At 53.4% G+C, this 21,707-nt stretch overlaps 10 protein-coding genes across 10 annotated transcripts; 5 read left to right on the top strand and 5 right to left on the bottom strand.

Moving 5' to 3' along the window:
- Positions 1–433: 433 nt before the first annotated feature.
- AB675_4885 (uncharacterized protein) lies at positions 434–958 on the bottom strand (the record flags this gene model as incomplete). Its single annotated transcript, XM_018145052.1, has 1 exon — positions 434–958. One exon carries the CDS (start codon positions 956–958, stop codon positions 434–436), a length of 525 nt encoding a protein of 174 aa, XP_017994793.1.
- A 211-nt stretch (positions 959–1,169) lies between these two features.
- On the top strand, positions 1,170–1,553 carry AB675_4884 (uncharacterized protein; the record flags this gene model as incomplete). The annotated part of the gene is made up of 1 exon (XM_018145051.1): positions 1,170–1,553. One exon carries the CDS (start codon positions 1,170–1,172, stop codon positions 1,551–1,553), a length of 384 nt encoding a protein of 127 aa, XP_017994772.1.
- A 592-nt stretch (positions 1,554–2,145) lies between these two features.
- Positions 2,146–6,728, top strand: AB675_4883 (Exocyst complex component SEC3; the record flags this gene model as incomplete). The annotated part of the gene is made up of 3 exons (XM_018145050.1): positions 2,146–5,727; positions 5,752–6,515; positions 6,566–6,728. 3 exons carry the CDS (start codon positions 2,146–2,148, stop codon positions 6,726–6,728), a joined length of 4,509 nt encoding a protein of 1,502 aa, XP_017994797.1.
- A 197-nt stretch (positions 6,729–6,925) lies between these two features.
- On the bottom strand, positions 6,926–8,233 carry AB675_4882 (uncharacterized protein; the record flags this gene model as incomplete). The annotated part of the gene is made up of 1 exon (XM_018145049.1): positions 6,926–8,233. One exon carries the CDS (start codon positions 8,231–8,233, stop codon positions 6,926–6,928), a length of 1,308 nt encoding a protein of 435 aa, XP_017994792.1.
- A 1,390-nt stretch (positions 8,234–9,623) lies between these two features.
- On the bottom strand, positions 9,624–9,995 carry AB675_4881 (uncharacterized protein; the record flags this gene model as incomplete). The annotated part of the gene is made up of 1 exon (XM_018145048.1): positions 9,624–9,995. One exon carries the CDS (start codon positions 9,993–9,995, stop codon positions 9,624–9,626), a length of 372 nt encoding a protein of 123 aa, XP_017994781.1.
- A 131-nt stretch (positions 9,996–10,126) lies between these two features.
- On the bottom strand, positions 10,127–11,684 carry AB675_4880 (uncharacterized protein; the record flags this gene model as incomplete). Its single annotated transcript, XM_018145047.1, has 2 exons — positions 10,127–11,462; positions 11,593–11,684. 2 exons carry the CDS (start codon positions 11,682–11,684, stop codon positions 10,127–10,129), a joined length of 1,428 nt encoding a protein of 475 aa, XP_017994815.1.
- Positions 11,685–13,203: 1,519 nt separating this feature from the next.
- AB675_4879 (uncharacterized protein) lies at positions 13,204–13,719 on the top strand (the record flags this gene model as incomplete). Its single annotated transcript, XM_018145045.1, has 1 exon — positions 13,204–13,719. One exon carries the CDS (start codon positions 13,204–13,206, stop codon positions 13,717–13,719), a length of 516 nt encoding a protein of 171 aa, XP_017994807.1.
- Positions 13,720–13,802: 83 nt separating this feature from the next.
- On the top strand, positions 13,803–14,360 carry AB675_4878 (uncharacterized protein; the record flags this gene model as incomplete). Its single annotated transcript, XM_018145044.1, has 1 exon — positions 13,803–14,360. One exon carries the CDS (start codon positions 13,803–13,805, stop codon positions 14,358–14,360), a length of 558 nt encoding a protein of 185 aa, XP_017994800.1.
- A 1,247-nt stretch (positions 14,361–15,607) lies between these two features.
- AB675_4877 (uncharacterized protein) lies at positions 15,608–16,642 on the bottom strand (the record flags this gene model as incomplete). The annotated part of the gene is made up of 5 exons (XM_018145043.1): positions 15,608–15,645; positions 15,698–16,158; positions 16,206–16,292; positions 16,340–16,505; positions 16,555–16,642. 5 exons carry the CDS (start codon positions 16,640–16,642, stop codon positions 15,608–15,610), a joined length of 840 nt encoding a protein of 279 aa, XP_017994795.1.
- A 2,510-nt stretch (positions 16,643–19,152) lies between these two features.
- Positions 19,153–21,456, top strand: AB675_4876 (uncharacterized protein; the record flags this gene model as incomplete). Its single annotated transcript, XM_018145042.1, has 1 exon — positions 19,153–21,456. One exon carries the CDS (start codon positions 19,153–19,155, stop codon positions 21,454–21,456), a length of 2,304 nt encoding a protein of 767 aa, XP_017994790.1.
- Positions 21,457–21,707: the final 251 nt, after the last annotated feature.

Below are 21,707 nucleotides of genomic sequence, written 5' to 3'. Positions count from 1 at the left end.
AGCTTGTTAGAGCTTCGACTAGTAGAGCTTCGGTCTGCGGACATTTATCCAGGGTATAATACTCGTGGCCGTTTCCTGCCTCGTGATTTGCAGGCACGTGCTGTTGCGATTCTCTCCTCGTCGCCACCTTCCGAATCTCCTCGTGTCTACGTGCTAGAATGCAGCGACTTGCGAAATATGGACTAAGCTCTCGTCCACAAGACTCGGCTGAAGCGGCGGCTGAAGCGGCAGAACAAGCTCGCAGCTGGTGCCTTGGCCCAAAGGCTTGGTTTTAGTCAATGACCAGCCCATTCTCCCTACGATGCGGTGTAGCGGACATGCTTCCGGACCGAGTCGCGGGTAAAGCGGTGAATGCTTTCAAATGTGAATCCGTATATGTCCATGCGTCTGATGCAGATGTAGCATTGACCGTCTAAAGCCGTCCCCAATCACCCTAGTCATCGAATTTGAAGCCTTTTCCACCACTTATGTCGATCATGCCTCCACGATAACTACCACGCTTCTTCTTGTTCTTTTCTTTTGTAAAGCCCTTGCCACGCGTGACAGACAGATCCTTGTATGCCCGGTCCGCATAATCGTACGAGACGTATTTGTTTGATAAGAAGTCTTTCTCGTTAGCCAGTGCTGATTGCTGCGCTAGGGGTGTCGGCCTTGCGCCCTCGTGCTTCCTTGTGCCGTTCATCATCTGACCGCGACGTGACGGGTGTATGTCCGAGTCCACTTCGGGTGATGGCTTTTTCTCTCCTATCACCGTTCCAGAAGACGACGAGCCTGCCCGTCCATCAACATCTGATTCTGCAACATCAGTCTGCTTCGGTGCTGATTGAGTAATTGGCGCAGCATCCTGCATCTCCTCGTCTGAGCTTGAACTGGAGTCGTTTTCGCCCTCACTTGAAGTCGAGGAGCCCGAGGTGCTGCTATCGTCGCTTTCTGCTTTCGGCGCGGTCTTTGATGGCATCTCGCTGTCGCTCGTGACCTGATCCGAGTCTTCTGAGCTCGACTCGCTGGATGAGGATGTCTCAGATTTGCTTTGCTTGGCCCTCTTGCTTGGTGGCTCGTCCTCGGAGGATGAGGATGAGTCGGATCCCGATGAGGAGGATGAGGATGAGGAAGATGCAGAGCTTGTAGACAATTTCCTTTTTCGGGGGTTCGGGCTTGCCGTGGAGGGTATGGCTGCCTTTCTCTTTGACACTGCGGGCTGTTCTCTTTCGTCATCTGCGTCACTGTCCGAGGACGATGACGAAGAAGACGAGGATGAAGACGAGGAAGAGGAGGACGACGAGACTGATCGCCGGCCGCCTTTGGTCTTGACAGCCTTTCCTGCTTTCTTCGTGGCTTTACTCGCACCTTTGCTGGAATCTGTGCTCGAACTTGACGATGAACTTGACGAACTCGTCGAGGAGCTGCTTGATGAGCTGCTTGCAGACTTCGAAGACTCTGTGCTCTTCACGCTAGCGTTGTCGTCGCTATCGGACCCGGACGATGAAGAACTGCTCTCCGACGACTCGGAATCCGGCAGAGGCACGTTGGCGGCCAGCAGTAGAGACTCTTAGACTTGCGTCGCCCACTGCGCTTGGCTCGACTGCCAGATTCCGCTCTTTCAGCTCTTTCTTGTATGCTTTTTGAGTCGCACTCAAGTCGTGCTGCCGGAAGAAATTGTCAATGATCGAAAGAGCACGCGGTGTAGGCCCGCTGCCCTGAGAAGCACTCATCTTGACCAGATTGGTGGTCCGCTGGACTATGCGAAGAGAGGGTCTACCTTGACGCACTGAGGTAGCAATGTGGCCGCCAGATATTCCAGGTTACCGCCAATAGTCGAGTTCTGCTCTTGGACGTTGATCAGTTCTCGATCTCTTTCATTTTGCGAGCGATCTCCAACGACAACTTTTTTTGACTTTCGCGGACAACGTTTTTCCGACGCCGAGGAGTGTGGATGGAGCGGAAGCTGCCTTGACGCTAGTCTACTCTAAGCGAACTCGGAGTGTCTCATCAATGAATCCGACCGTGACTGCCTTGCGACTCGGTGCGGTAGATCAATGACATTCAACTGAGCATCAGCTCACCAGCACTTCATTTGTTCTGCGGATGTAACAAACGCATCGCGATGGCCCTTGCACATGAACCGGGCCATGTACGATCACCATAATGAGTTACGGCGGCATGAACCAGCAACGTGGTGGAATACCGAACAGTGGCCGTGGCTTTCAGCAGGCTGGTCCTGACACGCGCAATGGCTCCCTCGGGAGCCTGCCCGGGCACACAAGCGACAGTGCTTTGAGCAACCAAGATCGGGCTGCTCGTTTCGAAGATGAAAAGAAAAGGATCATTGAGAGTTGCTTCGCCAAACGAGACCCAGATGGCACCAACCTCGAGTCGTATATAACACATGTACGCGTCGCCGAAGATGCCATGTACCCGTCCTCGCCAGCTCCTGCCAATTCGCCTGCCGCAAACAAGAAGAACAGAATCATTCTGGTGGCTGTACGGCGCTCGGGCAAGGTTAGAGTCCACAAAGCCCGCGAGAATCCCAATGGCTCTTTCTCCATCGGCAAGACCTGGAATCTTGATGAGCTGTCCGCCATCCAGTCCTACACTGCATTCAACCCAAGTACAAATCAGGAGAGTATGGAGAAACAATGGGCTGGCACTACCGGTTTTCTGGTCACGTTGGGCAAACCATACTATTGGCAAGCGTCTACGGCGAAAGAGAAGGACTTCTTCATTGCAAGCTTGACCAAGATCTTTCGAAAGTATACCGGCGGACGTGCACCACAGCTGATAGGTTTTGCGCCTCAGGAGATGGACATGCTCACAGCCAGCACCCCGGGCAACACACCAGCCATGGGCGGCGTTTCACCTAACCTAAACGCCGGTGGTCTGCCTTCACCTGTGCCCACCCCTCCGTCGATGCCAGCTGCGATGTCTCCTCGCCCGCAGTCGCCCTTAGCTCTCCGAGCACCAGCTCGGCCCAACCAACAGCCGGATCCTCCACAGAATCGTCCGTACAATCGTACCAATGTCCGGCCTGAAACACGCGAGGGCCAACGAATGCCTTCCGAAGAGCCCACGCGTTCACCGGCACGCTTCCCAGCTAAGATCGAGTCGACCGAGGATCTTAGAAAGCGTTCCTTGGGCGATAAGTCTGCCTCGTCAGGGACCTGGGGCTCCCTGTCAGATATGCCACAACCTCTGCGACCTTCGGCGAGCCCCAAACCATCGGTATCGTCTACTCAACCGAGCGAGAGTATATCAGAGTTGCCTGCAAATAGACAGAATGGCGTGCCAAAGAATGCCATGGCTCAATATGGTCCCGGTGGGCGCAACTTCTCGTTTTCGAAGAGCCAGGAATCCGTAGCAGCCGCAAGCGACTACTCAAACCCATCCAGACCATCTACAGCTGCCGAGAGGAAGCCCACAGAACCCGTCCCTCCTGTCCCTCCAATAAATGATCCGCCTCCGGACCGATTGCGTCCACAGATAGGCAGCAATAGGGAGGCCGCTAGAAGCGAGAAGTCCCTACAGAGTCCGTCGGCCAGCCAGTTCGTTACACCCGCTGCAAGTCCGGGTGCCACGAGAAATGAAAGCCGCAATGATGAGCCCGAGCCCCTCAAGCTCTCGAAAGGTATCACCACTCAGGCTAAGCAGTCAACAGAGCCTAAGGAGTATTTTGACACCAAAGCCGCCAGCGACACGAAGGGCAACGATGCAGTCATGCAGGGTCCTCCAGATCTGCCAGCCGAGCACATTCTGTCAGAGTCTCCGTTGACGCCTGTCGGAGACAATGTCGTTGCCTCGCCAGACAGCGTGAAAGCTCCGGAGAGCGAGCTGTCGACGAAGAAAGAAAAGGAAGAGGAGTATCGACCAGGACTTGGACCAATGATGAAGAAGAAGTCTGCTAAGGATATTGCCAATCAATTTCGGAAAGCCGCGCTGGCGGCAAGTGCTTTCCAGCCACGGCAGGGCGGCGCTGGCGCACGGCTGAAAGCGATGCAAGACAAGAACTCAAACGAGCCCGATGGCATCACCAGCGTCGTCCCAGCTCCTCTACTAAGAGGCATGAGCACGGACAGCGTTGCCAGTGACAAGCCGAGCATCACCAGTCCTCCCCCAGAGAAAGACAAGGACAGGCCCCGGACGCCGCTGGCTAGTGCTTTCCTACCAAAAGTGCAGCTTCAAAGGACCGCAACAGATAACAGCGTCAAGGCGCCCACCGAGACACCAAGACCTGTAGATGAGCCGCAAGAACTGACGAAACTCGAACCCTCAGAGCCTGTCAGATCTGGCTCGCCCGAACGAAAGAAGCGGCAAAAGCTTGAGATCGAGGTCGGAAAGTATTGCGCCATTCTTGGAGTCGATCCTCGGGTCATGGAAGGTCGCGGCGCCGATTTCAATGAGATTTTAACAGAGTTTGGCTGGGAGGGCCGCCTATCTGAAAAGCAGAAGATCGAGAACTTCGAGTCTGCCATTAGACGCGAGAATGGTCGCGCTCAGGCGGCTGGGTGGCTCGGTCATATTGAGCAGCAGGAGGTCAAAGTCGCTGACTTGTCCAGAGCCTTTGACAAAGCGATAGCAGAGTGTGAAGAGATGGACGGACTGCTCACGCTCTACTCTCACGAGCTTGATACCTTGGCCGAAGACATCGAGTATATCGAGGCTCAGTCACAAGGTCTACAAGTGCAGACAGCGAACCAGAAACTGCTGCAGTCGGAACTCCAGGGTCTACTCAAGACCCTCACCATATCATCGTCGGACCTCCGTGCATTGCAAAGCGCACCGCTTGACTCTGCAGACGGCGTTCAGTCAATCGAAATGTCTTTGCTCACGCTTTACCGAGCGCTGTTGACAATCGATCCAGAGATCCGGCAAAACAAAACGAGAAAGGCAGCATCAACTTGCAACGAACGAAGCGGCGTCGGTGTCTACGCAGATCAAGAAATTGGACAGATGCGAGCTGTCACGCAGAAGAAGGAAGAGTATCGAGAAGAAACACTTCAGTTCTTGCGAAGATTCAATCAGCACATGACTGCAATGTTCAAGCAAACTGAGCAAAGGACCAGCGAAGACAATTCTCGCAGTCTCGCATCAGTCTCATCCTCATCGTTACTACTGCCGAGTCTGCAGTCCTCTCGCCAGGAGCTTTGGTCTTACAGCCCAATCATGCTATTTGTACGGGAGGTCAATAGCTACGAATGGTCGACCCTGATATCAAGGTACGAGATCAATATCAAGAACGCCTACGTGGACAATTTCCGCGAGTACATCAGCCATAACAAGAAGAAAGCCAGTAAGCCTGCCGGTGAAGAGCTTGAGGCGTTATTCACCCACCAGGAAAAAGACAAAGGGGAAGAATCCATGACATCTACTGCTGCAAGAAAGCTGACAGTCAAGCGTGGCAAGACTGTCAAAGCTGGTGGACTTCGACGAACCTTCGATCGACGCGACGGGAAACCCGATGCATGGGAGATCTTTGATTCTGTGCTGCAAGAGCAGGCAAAGGTAGTTGCCGAGGAACAGAACTTCATCGTTCACTTCTTCCATCTCACTTCTCAGACCAGTGTCGACTGGCTGGATAACCTTGGCTCGAAAACTTCTGCACAGCGGAGCCTGCCAAACCTATCCACACAGCTGCCCTACGATGCAGATCGCGACATGGCCAAACAAGTCCAGAACACAGTCGAGGGCATCTACTCATTCTGGACTCCAGAACTGGAACAATTGACGGACTGGGTTTGTGCCACTGACCAACTTCAGGCCGTGGGCGTTCTATGCGCGCTCGAACGCACTCTCGCTACCTACGAAGAGACCAACCAAGAATACATGACTCGCGCTCTGCGGGGACTCCACGACCGTTTGGCTGGCCTCTTCCAAAAGTTCATCGACGAGCAGGTCAAAGCCATCGAGGAGACCAAAGTCAAGGTCAGCAAGCGAAAAGGCATCATCCCGTTCATGCGCACCTTCCCAATCTTCAGCTCCATCGTCGAAGGTATGATCCCACAAGAGTTTTACCACAACGAGTCCCTAGAACTTCGCTTCATCCTGAACGACGCCTACTCCCGCATCCTAAAGGCAATGTGGGAATCTCTCAGCTTCATCGCCAAAGACAACCCCGCCAGCGGCACCTCTACCGGCGTCGCGAGCACTACAGCCCCTGCTGCCGGCTCAGGTGACCCCGAAGACAAAGAAGCCCTGAACTACCACATCCTCCTGATCGAGAACATGAACCACTACCTCGAAGAAGTCCAGGTCCACGACAACATGATTCTCCGCGACTGGCGCGACCGCGCCGAAAAGGACATGTACAAGCACCTCAGCCAGTATGTCGACGCGGTCATCCGTCGGCCGATGGGCAAGTGGCTCGACTTCTTAGAGAGTACTGAGGCACTCCTCAAGACCAACGAGGGCAACCCAACCGTGATTGCCAACAAGCCAAGTCACAGTCGGAGCAGCGCGAAGAAGGTGCTGAGCAGCTATGATGCGAAGGAGGTGAGGAAGGGCGTGGAGACGTTGAAGAAGAGGTCGATAAGCATTTTGGCGATGTTGATGCTGATTTGGCTGCGGCGCATAGTGCGGACAGTAGGAAGGGGTTGATTAGTAGGGTGCTGGAGGAGTGCAACATACGGTATGATCATGCGTGGGATCGAATGGATGTTATTGTGCGGCAGGTCTATGAGGGGAATCTGGAGATTGAGTGGAAGAAGGCGGAGGTTGGGGCGTTGTTCAAACGGTAGTGAGCCGACGAGCAGGAGGTGTTGTCCTGGCACGAAGCACGGCTTGGGTGTCAGACTGGGGCATGCCTGCTGCTGGAGAAGTGTATCATTACGATTGTTAACGACTGTTTGGCATGTGCAGGTCTTGGAAAGCGAGACGGGTGGTTTAGCATTGGGCTGTGTGCATACAATGTATACGATTCGATCCGTGCACTACTCTACTCCATATGTGCTTGCTTCTCAGGGCTGACCTGCTTTGACATCTTAAGAACGAGCGACTGTCTCTTCCGAGGTCGATCCGATCCTGCATCGTCTTCAGGGTCAGCTGCTCGCTTTTGCGCTTGGTGTGATCGTTCCACTGTTATCACGTCGGCAGGAGCGCTATCTCTCGGCTCTGCTGCCTGCGCTTGGGCAGGACCTGACTGTTGCGACTTTGTACTGTCACCTTCCTTGACTCGTTGGCAGTTTGACCGTTCTAGAGCGCTTATGACGACTTGCTCGAATGTGTCCTTCGCTGCCAGGAGGGTCTCAAGCAGCTTCTGATTACGCTTCTCCGCCCTATTCACGGCGAGCTGCGTTGCGGCCAACTGAAGCACCGTTCGTGCATGCTTTTGCTTCCACTCGTCTTCTATCAGGTTGGTCTGCTTCTGCGCCGCCTCAACCGCACGGTGTTGCTTGTCGAGCTCTGCATCTCTCTCGGCGATGTCGTCAAGGTGCCGACAGCGCGCTTTGTCGGCATCTTGTTCCAGGCCTCTGTTGTCGGCTTGTTCTTTCTCAATTGCTGCTCGCAGTGACTCGACCGTGGCGTTGAGGCCCCTGATCTCGTCGTCTTTCGTTGCGATGGTTTTGCTATTCTGAAGCGCTCTTTCTTCGGAAGCTTTCAAGTCAGCACTGGCTTTCTCGATAGCTGCTGTATGGCCAACTCGATCCTGGCGGGCAGTCTCTTGCTCTTTCTCAAGTCGCTCCTGGAGCTTGGATAGCTCTCCTTCGAGAGTAGTGATAGTATTGGACTGTCCCTCGATCGTTGTCTTGTAGGTATGAACCACGTTGCATAATTCCTCCTCACGATCTTCCAGGTGCTGGGTCTGTTTGGCAAGGTCATCTTTCTCTTTCTCTAGGCTGGTTGACTTGTTGTTAGACTCCTTCAGCTCAGTTCGGAGGGATGTCAACTCCGATTGTAGCGCTGCGATTGTTCGATCTTTCGCGTTGAGTCCTCTATCCCGGGCAGAGACTTCTGACTCTAGTCGAGCAGCTTCTGTCTTTGACTCATTCAATTCTCCTGTGAGCTGCTCAACTCTCGCCTCAAGATCGACTTTTCCCTTGCTGAGATCTGCATTTTCATCTGCGAAAGATTTGACTTGCCCAGACAGCGTGCCATTCAATCCCCGGAGTTGTCGAACTTGGTGGTCAGCGCGTAGGACCTTGTCTTGGACCTCCATTGCAAAATCCTTGACTCGCAAGGATGCGACCTCCCGCTGCAGGTTCTGACCAAGTTGCAGAAGTTTAGGATAGTGGATATGCTGCATAATGAGTCCTCCTGCGAGGTCAAAATATCGGAATGGAGATTGCACCGGCACGACAGAAGAGCTGCTAATACTACCGTCCTGGCTAGAAACAAGCATTTGTCAGTACAAATGACTGCGACGTAGTACGCTGCAACAACAGGAAGGAGCTTGACGAAATGTGCTGAACGAGTTGAGGAGAACGCCCGTTGGGTCCCATTCAAGACAAGAGAGGTGAGTGGACGTGACAATGTAGGTACGTACCTGCCCTGAAATTGATGCATTGTCTGTGGTGCGGGCACTCCTTGAGCACCCATATGAGTTGCACTCACTGGATACGGTGCCGGTGATGTAGCGGATGGAGGGCCTCTCCGTGACGTGGCCATCGGACGTTCCGCCGGAGGTGTCGGCATTGGAGGTCCGTTCGATGGTACAGAAGGTGTCCGAGGAGTCATCACCGGTGCGTGATGTTGCTGGATGTTCATCCTCTCGGCCTCTGATGAACCTGCTCTGACAAGGAGTAAAAGCTGGTACAGGCACTGATGAGGACCACTCTAGCAAGGCGTCTGCTGAATGTGACGACAGTAGTGAACCAGCAAAAAACGTAGTGAACCAGCAAAGAAGAGCAGAGACCGACGTAGTCGCTGCAAGACCACAGTGTGCAGATATAAGTCGAGTGGACAGGCAGTTAGAAGATATCCACGACCTACTGTGGCACAGATTAGGAGGTCGCGCTTGATGGCCGTTACAAGATTGCCTGGCCGCTGATAACTGCCACTCTCTGGCCCAGCCACGTTTACCCTGCGATACACTGTTCCGAAACATTGGAACCGCGGGATGCCGCATCTGGTCAGCTTCATGATAGCAGGCTCACCTGGTTCTAGCGCAGCAAACGTTGCGACTCGATTGCCGCCTGGAGTTATCATGCAACGTTGCTGACCTGAACATATAGCGAGTCGCCCACGGATCTTGTAAGACATCGAGACTCAAAGCCGCCTAGGGCAGAGTATGAAGGTACATCTCAGGAGTAGCACTCGCATCAAGTGAAGGACGACGCTGGACATGGATAGTGTTGCTAGCCACCAAAGTTGGAGGAGAGAAATGTATTTCTAACGACACCGGAAACGATTGCTAGTAGGATATAGAAGACAGAAATTAATGACGAGTTGCAGGTAGCTGCCTGAAACTACTGTAAAAGCATATCTCACACTCTCACATGTTGCCTTACCCATCTAGATCACGCTGTTTCTATGCAATAAAGCATGACTTGGTCATGAGATAATGGCTTGCATCCTGCTGGCATGACTGAAGTGTATTATTACAATTGTTCACGACTGTTTAGCATGTGCAGGCTTTTGGAAAGTGGAAAGGGCAGGCTAGCATCACTATGCTGTGTGCATACGAAGTATACAATTCAATCCGTGCATTTCTTGAGATGCTCTAAACGCGCACTCTCTGTACGTGCCTTCTTACTCGTTGGGCTGGGAATCTTGCAGCTAGAACTTGGCTTCCGCTTCCGCAGCTGTGCTGTCTCGGCGTTTCCTCGAGTCGGAGTCGGTAGCTTTGGAGCGTCTTTCGACGGCTGTGCTGTCTCCGCTGGGACAGGAGCGGCATGCCTCGGCTGTTGGAGGAGCTCTTGAACTGATCCTGATGGTGGTTTCGGCTCGGTGCTGGCATGACGAGTGGCCCCGTCTGCCTGCTTCTGAGCCATTCGGGACACTCGGCCCTGCTCGGCGCTGTCACGAGTCGCAGCGCCGTCCGCAAGCTGTTGGGGTGGCTGAACCATCTCTGTGTTGGCATGACTCCGAGGATGGATGTATGCGCCAATCTGCTCGAACGCATCTCTTGAGCAATTCCACAACGTACGTGCTTTCTTGAGATCTTCCTCTTGCTCTTCATTGCGCTCCTGCAGCTCTTCTACCGTGGCCTCAGCCTCATCAACTTTGCGGCGGTGTGAGCCTGCTCCTGCTTCAGCTCGGCTTCCTGGCGCCGAAGAGCTTGCTCGTGTGCCGTTCGCTGCTCGTTGATCTGTTTGTCTTTCTTGGCGAGATCATCGGTATATCTGCGGTGGGCTTCGTCGGCAATCTTCTTCTGCTTCTTCATTTCTGCTTTCTGGCTTTCCAAGGTCTTCTTGAGCGCCTCATTTGTGGCTTTAAGACCATTGTTCTCTGCAGTGTATGTGTTGAGGGTGTTGCCTCTCTTTTCAGCTTTGTCCTTCCACTCTTTTTCGGACTTCATCAACGCCGCATTGACGATCTCGTGGTCTTGTTGCTCCTGCTCGGCTTGTTCTCTGACCTGTCGAAGCTCGTTTCGAAGCTGTGAGCGGTCTTGTTCCAGGCTGATGATGGTAGCTGCGTGTCTGTTTATTGTTCGGTTGTGGGCGGCGATCTGCTCGCTCAAGGCCTTCGCGCTGAATTGAAGACGCTTATGTTCTACGTTTAGTGCACGAAACTGCTCCTCTAATGCGCAACCGCTGTCTTTCAGCGACTCGTGTTCTTGGCGAAGCGTACGATGCTGTTCCTCTAGTCTACTGGCGTCATCAGTCTTGACCTTGAGCTCAGTTTGAAGCTGCTGGTGTTCTTCGGTGAGAGCACGATGCTGCTCCTCAAGTTGATTGGCGTCATCAGTCTTCATCTCGAGCTCATCTTGAAGCTGCTGGCTTTCTTCGGTGAGCTTGCAATACTGTCTCTCAAGTTCGCGAACATCGTCAGTCTTGGCCTTCAACTCAGCCCGAACCTGGTGCAAGTCGGAATCGAAATTCGCAATCTTCTTATCTGTTTCCGCTTTTGCTTCCGCAGCAGCAGCGACCTGCTGAGCTGAAGCAGACGATCGGACCTCTTCCGTGGCCAGATCTTCGTGGAGCTGCGTGATTTGGCGATTCCGATTGTCAAGTGTTTGGTTGAGGTTGTCCTTCTCTGTCTGCAAATCGCGGATCCAGTTTTCGAGTTCACCACTCTTTTCCATCAGGTCGTCGAACCTTCGCTGCAGACTGTCGAGCTTAGCTTCATGTGCCGCTGCCTGAGATGCGGCATGCTCGGAGCGTAAGTTGGCAAGCAATCGCTGCTCCTCCTTCTGCAGCACATGATATTTGAGTCGCCTCAGCGAGTCTTCGAATTGTATCTGCTCGCTGAGGCGCTCGACCAAAGGAGCCACGATACCGCGTGCAAATGGAGTCATCGCGATATATGGGAATCTAGCCTCGACCACTGAGATCCTACGGGCGAAGGGCTCATTGCCACTGCCGATGCTAACTCTGAGTAGCTTCGTCAGTCGTAGCAAGTACGGCGTGGGAGACTAGGAGGTGTAGATGGAAGCCACAAGGTTTTCTCGACCGGACACCATCCTAGAAACGTGGAAGGGAGCAGAACTGGCTGACCACATACCTGCCGCGTGGGATCTCTGTCGCGAGTGTTATTATCTCCATGCTGTCGTGCGGAGCCTCGCATAGCCGTTGTTGCTGTGAGATGTTGTCCATGGTGTTCTCTTTGTATGCGTATGATGTTCTCTTTGTATGCGTATGATGAAGTATGCTGATGATTCTGATTCTCCAGAGGAGTGGAGGGACGGGGTTGAGGGTGAGGGAATGATGAGGCACGGGGAAGGGACAGGTTGCCTGGAGCGTTGATTGCTTTGATCTGCTTGGTGCGTGAGTGGGTTGGTGAACGGCGACGAGACAGTGGAGCTGCCCCTCAAGTCGGCGCTTGAGAGGTGTGCATAGCAGAGAAACGAATGATCACAGTGTCCCTGAGAAGTGCCGTCGTCGTTATGGTTCGCATGAAAAGTGGACAGAACACAGCGCACGGTACATAGAGGCGTCTCTAGGACGTGCTTCTCCTACCTTGCCAGATATTCTGACCACCAGAGCCCGTCCAACTTTCATCCAGCCATGTTTGCTCTGCGACGAACCGTCCCGAAACATTGGAACTGCGGGACGAAGCATCTGGTCATGTTTGCCTCTAGTAACTCACCTACTGCAGCGCAGCAATTCCGGGTACTCAGACATCGTCTCTATCGGTCGCACAAGGATACATGTCTGTATGGGACCCGTCTAGGAAGCCTGAATATATCAGGACATCAGGCCGTTGAGTTGAGAGAGTGTTGATCACGTCTTGAGAGCTGAAGTGCAGCAAGTCGATGGCGATGACGGGCAGTGATCCTAGCCGCTCAAGTTGCGAGACGTGCTAGGTTTGGACCTGCTGATACCCGTCAACAGTTCCAGAACGTCGTTCTTATGGAGACGCCAGAAGTGATTGCTGGTAGGATCGTGGACGAAAATCGATGATGCGGTTCGGGCGGCTGCCTGAAACTATGCCGAGGCTGGACACTGTGAAAGCGTATCTCAAGCGTGTTAGTCCGGAATCGCGCATCTTCTGATGCGAACGACCATTGACCAGCTACGCGCACCTTACGAGATACGCGATGGCTCTCATGAGAGAAATACAGTATTGAGGAACAGGTCAGCCAGAATTGCAAACCGTGCCGGGTTAGCGGCATGTCCTCCCTTGCAGCCGGCTCGTAAGATTGGGCTTTCGCTTAGTTCATACTGGGTGAATAACGTGACCCCAGACACTTGGCAAATTTCTAATGAATTCCCCAACAATTTTCTCACGGACCAACGATCGGTCTGGGGAGAGCTGCCTAATGGTTCCTTGATTTATTGAAGATTTCCTCGATAAGACCTCAAGAAATCGTCAAAGAGCTTCGCGACGCAGATTACGCCGTAGGCAGCAATTCAATCGCGACACGGCGGCTTTTGACACAGCCAAAGTAATTGGACGTGTTCACTGCCAAAGCCGTGACGCGCCTGCCTCATCCGCCAGATTCCGCCACCTTCCTGCCTCAATTCTACACCGCCCACGCGTGTTTCATACATCGCCACCTTGCTTCTGCCAACGAAGTATTCTCTTATCGAGCATGCAATACTTCCTGCCGGCTTCTGCTGTGTCGTTCCGTTCATTCTAGCCGTCGCTGGCGCTGCCATCGTCTCCCTTCCTATGGCGCGCATGATCGTCCTCGCTGGCGCCCCGGAGACAGGGAGTCTTGATTGGAGCGAGAAGTCGTTGTCACCTAGCACTCACCTTGAGGTGGTTTCACAGTCCACCGATTCAACCACCGTCAACAAACCCTCCTGGAGACAGCTCAACACTGAGAAGCTCTCCATGCGGCCAATTCTGCCAAAGCTCGATATCGGTCGGCGTCCGCCAACTCAATCTGATACTCAAGCCACCGAGTTCTTCACACCTTCCGACTTTATCGCTCAGGAATCTCCTGGTAGTGATGTCAGCGCCGAAGAGTCGCGCTCAAATCCTTCTGGCACTTCAGTCGAGTCGTCGCCCGAAGCGCTATCGGACTTTTACGACCATTCCTTTGCCATTCACGAAGCGATACCTTCGACGGAACTGTCTCAGATTTCCGATGCACCACCACAGACGCCATATATGAGTCCAGCCAAGACATGGCGACTCCATCAACTCCAGGCATTATTCGCACCCCATCACAACGTCGCTTGAGTCAGGCGCCTCGACCGAATCTGCTCACTGATTTGTCTCGGATACCCAACGCAGCTTATCTGGACTCAATTCAACCACAAACCATGACAGTGAACTTGGTGGTCGGTATCCTGGCCATATCGCCGCCTCGTCGTGTCACGACTGGAAAAGCATACAACAGACCGCGACAAGCCGAGCTTGTTGAGCTGACGCTTGGCGATGATTCCCGCACTGGTTTTAACGTTACTCTGTGGATGCCACCTAACATGCATGTGGGTTGGCGCGATAACGCTGATCAGAATCTCAACCAGACCGGCGCTCGCAGCAATCTTCGTCGTGCTGTGAAAGAATTGCGACCTAGGGACATTATTATGTTGCAGCACGTCGCGCTCAGCTCGTACCGTGGAAAGGTGCACGGACAAAGCCTGAAAGGCGACGTGACAAAAATAGATCTGCTGTACCGAAAGAAAGTCGACGAAGACGACATGCAGGGTTGCTATACTGTCAGCAACTTGCGCAACCCGACCGATCCTCAGCTCAAGAAAGTCAAGGCTGTCCGAGATTGGATGTCCGAATTCGTCGGCGATGCGGACGGAGGGAGAGCAAGGGCAAAGAAAGGCAAGAAAATGGGCCGTATGATGCTGCCGGATGATACTCAGTAGTAAGCACGCCGCGGGTCGCGTGCCGATGGTGGATTTTGCCCCGCGAATTGGGCATATATGTGATACCCATGTAACAACAAGCAAGCTTGAGGACCACAGCGGCCCAGACACGAGACCCACGAGCAAGACTCAGTTCCGAATGTCCTACAGCAAGTCCTTGGTGAAGCGAAACGAGACTCCGATACTTAGCCCGCGCAATAGGCGCATATTGTTTAGCTTATGCTCCGAGCTTTCGGGGCCTGTTAGCAAATGAATAGTAATATCTTCAGTAATTTGTCCCATCCTACGGCTACTTTGTTTAGCAGTAATCTGTAGTGGGTGTGAAAAGCCATCGTTGGCAGCTGCTTAGAGACTGCAGGCGAGGCGAGGTGGCAAGTGCGTGTCCGGAATACGAGCAACTTTTCGAGGGTCGAAGTAGGAGAAAATGAAGACATAAGCAGGCGGGAGGGCCTCTACATATATCGTTCGATCCTCGCGAGCAGGCGAGAGGTCTAGATAGACTTCGTTTGAACATGGCTGAGAGCAGGCAGAGGAGATCGAGAAACCTGGCATGTGCGTGGAAAATCCGGGGTCAAATAGACTCAGGACAAGAACCTGGGGTGGAGAATATCCATACAAGAATTGTCACATGTCAGCGTGATTTCATGGGGAGCACGAAAAGGATGGTGCGTCGGCTGTAATAATCTCCTGTCGAAAAGAACCCCCGGAAGGGATCAGCTCCTGGATTGCTCATAAGCTGCGTCATGCAGCATGCTTTGATACAAGTGACCTGTCGACTCGCACGTCCCAGGCGTTGTGCGAGCCATGGAAACGATCACTGCGGAAGGCTCGGACTAGGATCGAGGACAGATCATGCCTATCACAGGAACTTGCGAAGCGCACTTGTATACTGCAAGTGGTGGCCTTCGGCCGTTCTCAATGGCAATAAAATCATGCCAGGACTGCCGAAGCAATTGTCAAACGAGTGCAAAGGCTCAGAGCATTGCGGCTGTCACGTGATCAAGGTTCGAGAGTTTCGTTCGGATTGGTTGGATGGCACGGTCCGCTAAGCCACGTCTTTCTTTCTGGTGCTGAAGGGAAACACTAACCTCTATCATTGTTGCTTTGCCCGCGAGTGATCTTTTCCTGTCACTTCAAACGTGCAACGACCTGCCTGACTCTTGGCCAAATCGCTTGCCGGGCTGCTTGCTGCTTGTCGATTGCCGCGAAGGTCGCAATAGCTGTGCGCGCTCTTCGACTTGCAGCTTCTACTCATCGTAGGCCTCCTCCACCTCGGATTGATACTCTACCTTGTGTTAGCTAGCCAGTCAAAATGTCGCGGACAGGGGAGAACATACCCTCATGAGCATCCGCCAGATCCTCCCTCGCTTCCTCAATGTCAGAGCTGCTGCCAGATGCGAGAGCCTCATTGTAGTCTTGCTGCGCGTCGCGAACATCATCTCCCGCTTCTCCGATATCTTCGCGATCACTGCCAGAAAGATTCGGGTCCGCTTCGGGAGGAGGAGGAGGCACGCCACCAGGGCCGCCATACATACTGGGGTCGGAACCGGGAGGGGCGCTGGCGTAGCTGGTCTGTGCGACTTGATTGCCGTTCTCGTCTTCGGTCATCTCATGAGCGATCCAGGCGCCTCCTGCAGCTCCGACGGCTGCACCTGCGACACCGGCCATCATTGGATTCATGCCCTTCTTCTCCTGATGTTGTCCCGGTCCAGAGCCTGGCGCACCGTAACCTGGGTACTGGCCTGGATAGCCTTGACCATATTGTCCATATCCTTCAGCACCACGGTTCTGATCGTGACTGCGAATGTTAGCGCTGCCTCTGCTTCTATGTATTCGACCACTGACCCATATTGACCAGGAGGACCACCCATTGGCGGAGGAGAGAAAGCTGGCGGCTCCCATTGTGAACGACCGCTGGGATTGACCCAATACCTAATAAACGTCAGCAATGTCAAGACGCTGGGAAAGACAGCATTTACCATCTCTGACTGTTCCCGTCCCATTGCTTGCGCCAGCCAGGAGGAAGCGGCGGCTCTCCAGGAGGACCGTAGCCTTGCTGAGGAGGTGCGGCACCGCCGTGTCCATACTGTTGGTTGTTGTTCTGCTGACCGCCTTGGAAATAGGAATCGGATGCGCTTCGATTATCTGCTCGTGCAAGTTAGTGCTGGCCTGCAGCGATGGGGAGTGCTCTGACCGTGTCCGCCTTGGCCGTGATGGTCGTCTTTCTTGTCGTCGTCCAGTACCTCTTTCAACTTCTCCTTAGCCTTCTTGAAGAAATCCATCTCGACAGGATTACGATGCACGAATTGGATAGAAGCAGGTTCGGACTGTCTCACGGACACTGGTTGCTGGTGAGTGAGAAGTGCGAAAGGACAATTGAAAAAGTAGTAGCTGGGTAACGATGCAAGTGTCCTGCCCCACCATAGACCAAACAGACCAGACAACGCGATCACAGTCACCAACCTTGCAAGGGGGAATGATACTTGGTCCACCTACTTATGCCCTGGCTCGTGAAGTCGGCAGCCCATATTTCTTCACTTACGACAGTCACTGGGAGACAACCCCAGCAGCCAAGCTACTGGCATTCGCTGCACTACTTTCCGAACGGATATCAGATATCACTGCCACGGCTGCTGGCTTCGTTGGATGCAGTGTACCACAGTGCGCCATTGACTCCTCACCTATGTGTTGTTCGATCGATGCTGATTGGCTGTGCAGACAACGCATCTGTTGGACGGATGCCCACTTCACATGCACGTGCAGGCATGCCCAACACCTCGCAGTCCAAAATGTTAAGCAGCCATAAGCAAGCGGCTGCTACCGCAAAGCCATCAGCGGAAACAACATGCCTTCTACCTCACCCAAGTCAAACCACCAGGCAGCAGCACCCTCGTTGTTCTGCTGCGAGATACGGGGACACCTGGACCCGTCGTGAAGAAAGCACAGCATCTCGTCCCCCTGGAGTCCATTATCTGCATATGACGGTCATCTCGCGGTGCACCATCCCATTTCGTTCCTGCATGGCTTCTTGGATCTCCTACCACTAGCCTGCTTTCGTCAGCGCAGCCAAGAGGTGTACGTATGCTTTCGCTTGGCCTTTGCGAAAAGGCTGGAATCGACTCGCTGTCTACATCTTCTGAGTCCAGGGTTTTCGTGATGTACATCGCTTTTTTCCCTCGCTGTGTACCTGTACCTAGGTACGAACTATCCTGCCAAGCCGGCCAAGGCGGCTCTTAGCGAGGCAGCTCTGTCTTTGCTTGACGCTCACCCGTTTGTCTCTGGGTTCAGGCAATCGCGACCCTCTGGCAGCGACCAGCCAGCAAGCTGCAAGGCAAGACCTATGCCACTATTTCCACCTCGACTTACACAAGCAAGTCGTCTGGCCTCTGTTGTCGGTGACAGGGACAGGCGTGATGTCGTTGATTGTGTTTCCGAGCTGCTACAGTGAGCCTTTCTAAAATGTATGTCTGCTCCAAGTCCACGAGTGAAAGGACTATCGGAAACGACACTGTCAATCCGTGGGTCCGAACGCGCGGGCAGTGATTCAACCACCTCTGGTGCGAACATCTCGTCACTGCCAGCTGTCCAGGCGCGATCCGGGCCGCGAACCAATACTGCCCAGTAGCGTTGACACATTGCATGACTTCTCAGCACTGTCTGTGCGCTTCAGAAGAGGCGACATCTCGACAGGACAGGAGAAGTGCCTTGCACGGCCGAGAAAGCGGCACTTCCCAAACAAGAGTTTCGATGACAAAGAATCTTCAGATGCAAAAATTCAATTCGTTACAAGCGGCTATCCGACGACGCGACTGCGAGCAACGAAGGCACACAGGTCAGAAGTTGCGCAATATGTATCGAAGCGATGCCCATAAGGACCTCCGGGGCGATCCCGAGATCAGTCACGTGTCTGACTGGTAAAAGAAGACCCGAAGGACGAGAAGGGTTCGATTTTACCGTATGCATTCCACCTGTTCGCGCTGTCGTATGTCCTCCTCCTTCGAACATCCGCTAAGCGCATCGCTGTTCCCCCTTGCGGCGACTTTAGGATACACTTTTACAGCTGGAACCTAGCACAATTGCGGCTTCAACGGCTTCAAGTCAACCGGGAACCACGCAGCACTTGTTGGTGAAGCGACGAGCCTTACGAAAATAGGCACCGGTCGAGGCTATTTTTTCGAAATGTTCGAGAGCTTTTGGCTTGCTTGCTCAACGCACAGCATCGAGCTGCTAACGGGCATTAACAGGGATCAGGCTTTCAGCAACGCCGAGGTGCTGACTTTGCGCAAGACAAGCAGAGTCGTGGATAATGGTCTAATCAGCTGCAGACCGAGGCCCCAGATATCGTTGTCGACCGAACTGGAACGACTCATTAAATTATGCGGAAGTCCGCAGCCGAAACCTCACAGACTGACAACAAATTAGGCGACGTGAATCCGTATTCAGCTCTGCCCTGAACGCCTTCCACTCAACCCTAAGAAAGGGGCGCCAAATCAGTCGTTAGCACAACTAGCCAAAATTCCGCGATTTGCGGGAAACTCCAAATAACCTTCAAGCCTCGTGTTCTGGCCCGGGACTGGCCAGCTCAACTTTCTCTTAGTCTAATATGCACCTCACCGGCGCAGGACTCGCTTGCATCTAACGTACAGAAGCAGCGTAGTTCGTTGAGACATGCATATGCTTCTCAAAGTTTCGAAAAGCAAAATGATCAATACAAAAGCATGTTGGCCGCTCAGTCCGAGCAGAGCTGTTACCACACTCGCCCTAACGACTGAACGGCTCACACGCTTCGACGATGGGTGAAAAGGCACAGGTCAAAGCAGAAGTGTCATCGGTGCACGAGGAGCCCGCTGCAGTCGAGGCCGCTTTCGTGACGCCCGAGCGGAAGCTGAAGCGTGCGATATACGCTATCGTTGGTGGTGTCGCTTTGCCGTGCATACCCATCCTTGTCATTACCGGCGTCCTCCTCTATTTCATCTTTCATCATCGCGTCAATCTGAACGAAGGTCTAGCTGAGTTCGCACCAGCAAAAACGGCCGTTCATCGAGACGATGCGGCAGCATGGATTGACTATATCAAAAAGCAAGGCTTCGGGCCTGCCTATTACGTGGCATACAACCCGTCCACTCTCACCACTATCGCCAGTTGGACCAGCAGAGTTATCCCATATCTTTCAAGCTCCATCATGGCTCTTGTAGCCTTCTTCTCCGCGCGACACATCGTTCTCAAGTCAACCCGTGGCGATGATAGCGGTATCCATTTGCCTACACCAGAGCAGCTCACTTTGCTCATCAACATGTTGAACGGCAGCGGATTTGGTCCGCTGAAGGACACGGCCATTCACAGATTCCGCAGGAAGGAGAGATTGATCTCGCCACTGCCCGCTGCATTCTCAGCATTGTTCTGCATTACCACTCTAGGACTGCTTATTCCGCTCGTCGACTCGTGGTTCGGTATTGCCACAAAGCCTGTCACCATTCAGCAGGTTGTTACTGGTCACCAGAACTACAGCAGCTTCGGCAGAACGTTCTCCTATGAGAGATTCCCTTCCGGGCCTAGGGACAACGGCACTAGCAATAGCAACAACGTTCAAAACGCATGGTGGCCTGCGACCCTAATGTCTCCCAACGGGCACGGATCCTGGTTTCTGAATCTGTACGACGCCATCAAAGTGGTCTACGACACCTCGAACGAGCATAAAATCTTGAATTACACTGATGCATCTGGTGCGCAGTATCTCTATCTTGGTGACAACGCGATGGGTCCGTCTCTCGACTTCAAGGCCAAGACAATGGGCGTCTCCGCCCATTGTTTTCCGATGACCCAATTATGCTATTCCAACTTTGCCGGCAATGGCGGCTATCTGTTTAATTGCACACCAGCCTTCTCTGGGTATTTGGCACAAAATGTCTTGAACTCATCAGCAAACCTAGACGACGCGTACGGGCTGTCTGGCACGGGCGGACCCCGTGTCGGCGTTGCTTTTGCACAAAATACCGAGCTCACCATTGCCGGTGGAGAGACGTGGATGCCTTCCAATGGGATGATAGGAATCTGGAAGCCTGGTGATCCAATGGTCGAAGGCTCGAATATGACGGAGGTGTACCCAACAAACCCGTTGTATTGGGGTGCTTGGGCCCAAGAATATCCGGCCGCCAACTATGGTGGCGATGATCAACCTTTCCAGAACGACACAGGCGTGGCGTACAGTAACTCGCTCGACGGCGGAGCTAATTGGATGTTCAATTGCTCGACCTCGGTTTGGGACATCTCTTACAGCTGGGTGAACGGATCGGTACATTCATTCAACAAGACCCTAGCCTCTACAGACATGGGAGGTCTCTTCAGCGCTCCCCCTGCCTTTGCCTACAACAATCTGGTGATACAGGATGCCATCGAAGCCGCAGCTGCGACCGCTGCGTACTCTGGCAACAACTCGCGCGCTATCGCGGACCGATTCTCTTGGGAGTTCTCAAGAGTCATGCTCGCACTAGCAACAGCAGCTTTGGATCCTGCCAGAAACGAGTTGGAGCAGATCCGCTTGCCACATGAAATAGTGGCACGGATTCCGCTGGCACCATTCTATCTTTTGCTCTTCACCAAGGGACTATACGTGGTTGGAGTCATCATCCTAGCCATCGGCGCGTACTGCTTCACCCATCCAGCTGAGACCGAGGCAGTCAGGGACCAGCTGTCAGTCAAGGGCCTCACTGCGGCACATTTCAACAACCCGAATATGCAGCGGGAGAATGTTGTGAAACACTTGCAAGACCGCATCGATATGGCTAAAGGTGCAGGTACCATCGTCAGCGAAGACGTCATTGAAAAGACGTCGGACCCAGATCGACCGGAGGGATTAAGGCTGAGGCACGCAGCAACTGAGCCGGCATTGGGAAGCGGACTGAAGCAGGAAGAGGCGGCCCAGGAGAACAAGACAAGGGTAGGCCTGCTGCCAACAGCCCAGGGCACTTGGGAATTCGTCTTGCTGGCGGACGGGGCTTGGAACAGCATAAAGCCTATCGTGAAGAGTCTCGTGTTCCAAGAGTCTGCGCAGGGGCAATTTGGCGAAGCAGGGAAGATCATCAATGCCTGGCATTGATGTGTATGAGTTTACGAACTGTCATGAGGAGCACTTGAGCGTTCGTGTTGCATAGCAAGACTGCCAATGCATTTTTTGAACAATTACTTTGGGCAGGTGACTAGCTATTCAGGAAGAACCTTATTGGCTTCTATCTGTTCCGTCGGCCGCTTCTAAATTGCCGTTTCACTTCCCTGGGCGCTATGTTGCCTCCTGGGGTCGCACAGGCACCAGAACATGACGAGACTGGGGAAAATGCGGGCGTCCGCTTT

This window comes from Cyphellophora attinorum (assembly GCF_001299255.1).
Source record: "Cyphellophora attinorum strain CBS 131958 chromosome Unknown Contig49, whole genome shotgun sequence".
Taxonomy (NCBI): Eukaryota; Fungi; Ascomycota; class Eurotiomycetes; order Chaetothyriales; family Cyphellophoraceae; genus Cyphellophora; species Cyphellophora attinorum.
This window is presented reverse-complemented; position numbering and strand designations above follow the sequence as displayed.